General features: G+C 54.5%; 1 protein-coding gene across 1 annotated transcript; it reads right to left on the bottom strand.

Moving 5' to 3' along the window:
- Nucleotides 1-106: 106 nt before the first annotated feature.
- LOC149744603 (galectin-7-like) lies at nt 107-2444 on the bottom strand. The gene is made up of 4 exons (XM_089902913.1): nt 2335-2444; nt 1829-1917; nt 909-1110; nt 107-282 (listed from the first exon to the last, which is right to left on the bottom strand). Exons 1-4 carry the CDS (start codon nt 2347-2349, stop codon nt 169-171), a joined length of 420 nt encoding a protein of 139 aa, XP_089759039.1. The 5' UTR covers nt 2350-2444; the 3' UTR covers nt 107-168.
- Nucleotides 2445-5689: the final 3245 nt, after the last annotated feature.

Raw genomic sequence — 5689 nt, 5'->3', positions numbered from 1 at the left:
GACCCGCCCCGGCCACGCAATCGCTGTGTGGCCCTTAATCAGTGTCTTCACCTCCCTGAGCCTGCTATCCTCGTCTATATGAAGGAGACACAGACACACAGGAGGCTCACAGATGAGAGGCTAAGACTTTATTTGTCACTCAAGACCCCTGTGCCCCGTCCCCAGCGCTCAGAAGATCTTCACCAACTCCGGCTGCACGTCCCCGCCCACTTCGAACCAGAACGCCCGCTCTGGTGAGATCCGGTAGCGGTAGTGGTGGTATTCCGTGTCCCCGATCACAACCTGCAGGGGCGAGGAGACACGGTTTATGGTTCCCGAGGCGACTGCGGGGTCATTCCCGACTCGTACCCACGCTGCGTGACCTCGTCACCCACGCAAACCCGCATTAAGGAAAAGGGCTGCTCTTGATTCTAAGCCCTTGCCGTGAGGATTCAATGAGTTCATTGCTGGCACGGGGGTGCTTTTTAAGCTTTGGCGGTGGATGTGGTCTCCACGGTGCCGGCGTCCACCGCCTCACTGTGACGCACAGATTGAAAGTGGAGAACGGCCTGGGTGGTGGAGGGTCTACAGCGACCACTCCCTGCTGGGACTTATTCTGGGTTCTGTCTCCCAACCCATCCATTCCCCTGCCCCAGAGCCACTACGTCAGGCGCCAGTGGACAGGGAACAGGGTCCGGGATGTCCACGCCTCCCCGCTGGACACCCACCCTTTGGGCTCGTGCTCTCGCGTCCCTGTCACCGCCATACGCCTGCCCTCTAGTGCGCTTGCGCCAGGGGAGGTGAGGGACTGGGGACGCCGTGCCCAGCCTCGGCCGCGCCTTTGCTCCCCACCTCCGACAAGGGCCTTCCTGGCCTTGCCAAGGGAAGAGACCTGGGTGTTGGCGGCCACCCCTGTGGCAGAGACGCACCTGGAAGCCTTCTTTTTGGGCAATGAGGAGCATATCGAAGGACTCCCCACGCTGGAAGGCAGGGCCAAAGCCGAGCTCCTCTAAGCCCCACTCGCCGCACTTCCGGGTGTTCAAGACCACCGAGGATTCATCCAGCCGGGGGTTGAAATGCAGGACGATCTCACTGTCTGGCTCGTCACTGCACAGCAGGTTTATGTAGAACCTGTTAGGTGGCGGATGGGAGGGGGCGTCAGAGAAAGGACTTACCGATTGCCGAAGCACATCCAAGTCCACGGGGACCTGAGAGCCACACGCCAGTGAAGGAGGGGTGGTGGACTGGAGGCCAAGGAGCCCAGATTCCAGGACATCCAGAAACCAACTGGGGACCTGGATACACATCCACCCAGGCAAGGGTCACTGTACTACGGCCTGGGTTCCCCGCATTTCCGGAGTCTGGGAGTTGCCGAGGAGTCATGGTCCTGAGACCGGGGTGCCTCCGATCCCCCAATTCCCAGAGGGCCGGGAGCAATACCAGGGACCCCAGTATTCCCAGGCATCGTAGATTCCCAGAAATCCTGAAGCTCCCGACCCAGGAAGTCATAGGTTTGATTGCTGAGGCCTCCCAGGTGCCCAGGGCACCTCTGACTCACAGGCTGTGTTTCCACAGTTGCTTCAGACTCAGACTGGAAGTCTTACTATAAGTAAGAGCCTTGGATTGCCCTGGAACTCCCAGATTCTTAGAAGGTTGTAGGGACCCCAGGTACACTGTCCTGGGACAAATGAGTAAAGACATCAGATTCCAGAAGGTGGGAAATAGCTTGGAGATTCCAAGATCCTGGTGGGCAAAGCTGGCCTGGGGCTTGTTCTCTGGGCTGTAAGAAGTGGGCTCAGCTGAGCCTGGAGACCTCCCACCCCTTACCGCAGAGGCTTGGAGGTCTTACCTGTCAGCATTTTTGGGGACAACACCACGAATTCTCAACACGGTGCCGACTTCGAAGCCGTTGACCAGCGAGATCCTGTAGGGCACCTTCTGCAGCACCAGGGGTGCGGGGGCCAAAGTGGATCAGGGAGGCAGAGGAGAGAGACACATGGGTCAGTGCCGGGGAGAACATGACCAGGACCCAGACCAGCAGAATCAGAGAGCAGAAAGGGCACAGAGGCAAAGGAAAGAGAGCCAGGCATAGGGAAAGGGTTGGAGAGAGGAACACAAAGAATCAACAGGAAGATATTCAGAGAGATAGAAAGTAAGGGGGAAACACCAAGGGGGAGATGGGAGCATGGGATGGATTGGGTCAACCCAGAAACAACAGCCCAGAACGTCATAGCACCCCCGAACACCCGTTTTCTCCGTGAAACAGGAGACCTCAGCCAAGCCCCAGCCCCTACCCCATTCCAGTGCAGCCTTGGGTCCAAAACCTCGCCACCTCCACACCCCTGAAGCACTCACATATATCCCTGCCATGGCTGGAACAGCGGACAGGCAGTGGTGGTGGTGGGTATGGCTGCTGGGACCTTAAGTAGAAGCAGGGCGTGGCTGGCCCTGGTGACTCACCGTCACCCCTTTCCACACCCACCACCCACACCTGGCACAGACCCTGGCCCTGGGGCCATGCTGGCCAGCACCCTCCTTCTAGGGCCTCTGACACCCCTGCAGTCCCTGAGGATTCCCAGGTCCCTCTCCTCTGAGCTAATAATGATAGGAACAGTTAACAATAATAATAATAATATTATAGGGACTTCCCTGAGGGCACAGTGGTTAAGAATCCACCTGCCAGGGGAGAGGACACAGGTTCGATCCCTGGTCCAGGAAGATCCCACATGCCTCAGAGCAACTAAGCTCGTGCACCACAACTACTGAGCCTGCGCTCTAGAGCCTGCAAGCCACAACTACTGAGCCCGCGTGCCACAGCTACTGAGCCCGTGTGCCACAACTATTGAAGCCCGCGGGCCTACAGCCCGTGCTCTGCAACGAGAGAAGCCACCGCAATGAGAAACCCGTGCACGGCAACGAAGAGTAGCCCCCGCTCGACACAGCTAGAGAAAGCCTGTGTGCAGCAACGAAGACCCAACGCAGCCAAAAATAAATAAATAAATTTATTTATTAAAAAAAAAAAAATCAGAGAAGGCTCATTGAGCCACCATGCCTCCAGCCCTAGCTTCCTGGTGACTGGCGGAGAGAAAACACGCTCGTGCCCATTTCATCATGGAAAACTCGAGTCCTGAGAGGCTAAGCTGTGGGCTGCAACTCTGGACCCTCTCTGCCAGGTTAGGACCTGCTGACTAGGGCTAAGGACGTGTCTGCCCTGACATTCCAGTTTATGCTTCTGGAATATAATAATAACCATGGCAACAACAATAATAACAGAAAAGGGAGCTCAGAGGGGCAGGGTGTTTTGCCTGATGGTCAAGGCTGTCTCCTTGGTGTCTAGTGCAGTGCCTGGCACACATAAGTGCTCTGTAAATATGGGTGAAAGAAGGAATGAAAGATAACACAGCTGCCATTAACGAAGCCTCCGGCCTTTCTAGCATGAGCCAGAGACCACTGATTTCAGACAGGCCACTGAGGCAGGGCCATTGATCCCCCTTATTTGACAGATAAGGAAACTGAGGCTCAGAAATGAGCAGCGGTTTGCCCAAAAAACACAGCTGTGCAGAACCACGGACACTGTGTCTCTGGCTTTCTTGATCTCTGGAAGTTTCTCTCTGGTTTATTCTGTCTCCAGGATGCCCTAGTCTCTCTGACTCTCTGTCTCTCTGGCTGTCCTGTGTCTCTGTCCCCCCACCCCCCGACGCGTTCCTGTTTCTCTCCTTCGAGTCTCTCTCCCTCCTCCTCCCAGAACCCTTCCTCTCTCCCATCCGATGTTCAGGACAAGGGGCGGGGAAGGAGGGGTGTCCTACGACCCGCCCCCCAGCCAGACCAAGGAAGAGAAAAAAGTGGGACCCTCCACCCAGGCCCATTTCCACTCCCCACAGCCCAAAACTCCAGAAGAGGAATCCAGGTATGAAGGGTGGGGTCAGAGGGAGAATGCTGAAAGAGGGTTCTGGAAGACAGGGAACGGGGAGGTGGGGAGCTGGGCAGAAGCCCCTCCTAGCAGCCCCCTCTCCGTTTCCGCCGCCCTACTCCCCGCACCCCACCCCCATTGGCACCCCACCCAGCAGAGGGAGAAGAGGCCTGGGGCAGAGCCAGGAATGGAAACTTTGGGTGGAGACAAGCAGGCTCAGAACCTGATCCACAGCCTCGCAGGCGTCCCAGCCTCCCTCCAGGCCCCTGACCACACAGCTAGGGCAGCTGGAGGAGCCAGGGCCTCGGAGAGGGAGGCTGGGCAGCTGCATTTAGGCATCTGGTTGGGGGCTGCAGGCACCCCTCTTTGGCAGAGGAGAAAGCAAGCTTAGAGAGGGCCAGCCTCTCACCAAGGCCTCACAGCAAGGATGGGCCAGGGCCCGGGCTGGAGCCGCTCTGTGTGCCAAGGGCACCTCATCGGGACTTTCAATAGAGAGGACAGTGGGGTCTGAGTGGTAACACCAACATCTGCTCGGGTGGAGAGTTTCCCAGGATGATGGACTCCATTACTCTGATCACTAAGGGCGTCCCTTTTCTGTACCTCATTCTGTATATTGCTGTGTATCCCACTAGCTCATCTGTTCCCCGATTTCTTCATTGTGGTTGGATATTTCCCCACATGCTGCCGACCTGCAAGTCCTGACCTGACCTTCATGTTTGGCCATATGTTTGCATTGAGTGTGTTACCAGCTTGATTGCTAGTTCATTTCTCAGCAGTCAGATATGGGCATCCTGGATGGATTCTTATTCATTTGTGCTGGTTATCTTCGATCAGTTCTGGAATAACATGCTTAGGAGCATTTTTGTCTCACCTCTAAATAAGTGGCGGATGTCCTTATTTCCCAATACTCTTTTTGTTTTCTCGAGCTGTAGGTCACGCTCGTAAATCATCCAGGTTTTACCGGAACACTTCCATGAGCCTTGACAATACACAGACCTGGGCAACCACCACCCCAATCAAGTTTTAGCCCCTGAAACAGCCAGTCCCCCTCCACCTGCCCCAGGAAACACCGTCACTCCTCAGCATTTAAGAGCCACCAAGTTCATTTGCGATGAAAACAAAGAAAGGGATGCCCAGCGGGCCGAGTTTGCTGGCTCTCCCCTCCTTCAGAAATAACTGGGGCGAAAAGTACTAAGTGTACCATGGTGTTTGTAGGAATTGAAAATCCCAGGCTCTGTCCATGTCAGCTTCTTGGAGACTTTGGGTTGGTTTTCATATACAGCGAAGAAAGTTCAGGGGCTGCATTGGTTTTGTAAATTAGTTTACCAATGAGGAAAATGACATGTTTTAAAAATCTGACCTTTTTTTTGGCCCTGCTGTGCTTGACCTGTGAGAACTTTTTCCCCTGATGAGGAGTTGAACCCGGACCCTCGGCAATGAAAGCACCGAATCCTAACCACTGGACCACCAGGGAATTCCCCCAAATGTGACTTTTTCTTAAGCTAGGAAGTCCGCTGGAAACCTTACAGTTTTATTTATAAATATAGTAAATTGTATCGATGCAATCACTTGCTAAGGAGAAGCAGTTGCTGTCATATTTGATTCCATTGATAAACTGAGTTCATTAAACCCCTTTAAACATTTTAATCAGAATGCGGGATTTTGACATGTTGAGTTTGAAGTATTTCCACTGTCTCTCCAAGGCCAAAGTAATCTTGTACATTTCCGTCTTGCTCTGTGAAAACACTGATTTGCTGTTTCTCCTCCTCTTCTCCTTCCTTTCCTTCCGCTGAGCAGTTG

Source organism: Delphinapterus leucas, chromosome 20 (assembly GCF_059928025.1).
Source record: "Delphinapterus leucas isolate spDelLeu-1000000601 "Yukka" chromosome 20, BTC_Dleu_Yukka2, whole genome shotgun sequence".
Classification (NCBI taxonomy): domain Eukaryota; kingdom Metazoa; phylum Chordata; class Mammalia; order Artiodactyla; family Monodontidae; genus Delphinapterus; species Delphinapterus leucas.
Note: the sequence above shows the minus strand (reverse complement) of the source record. Positions and strands in the feature narration are given on the sequence as shown.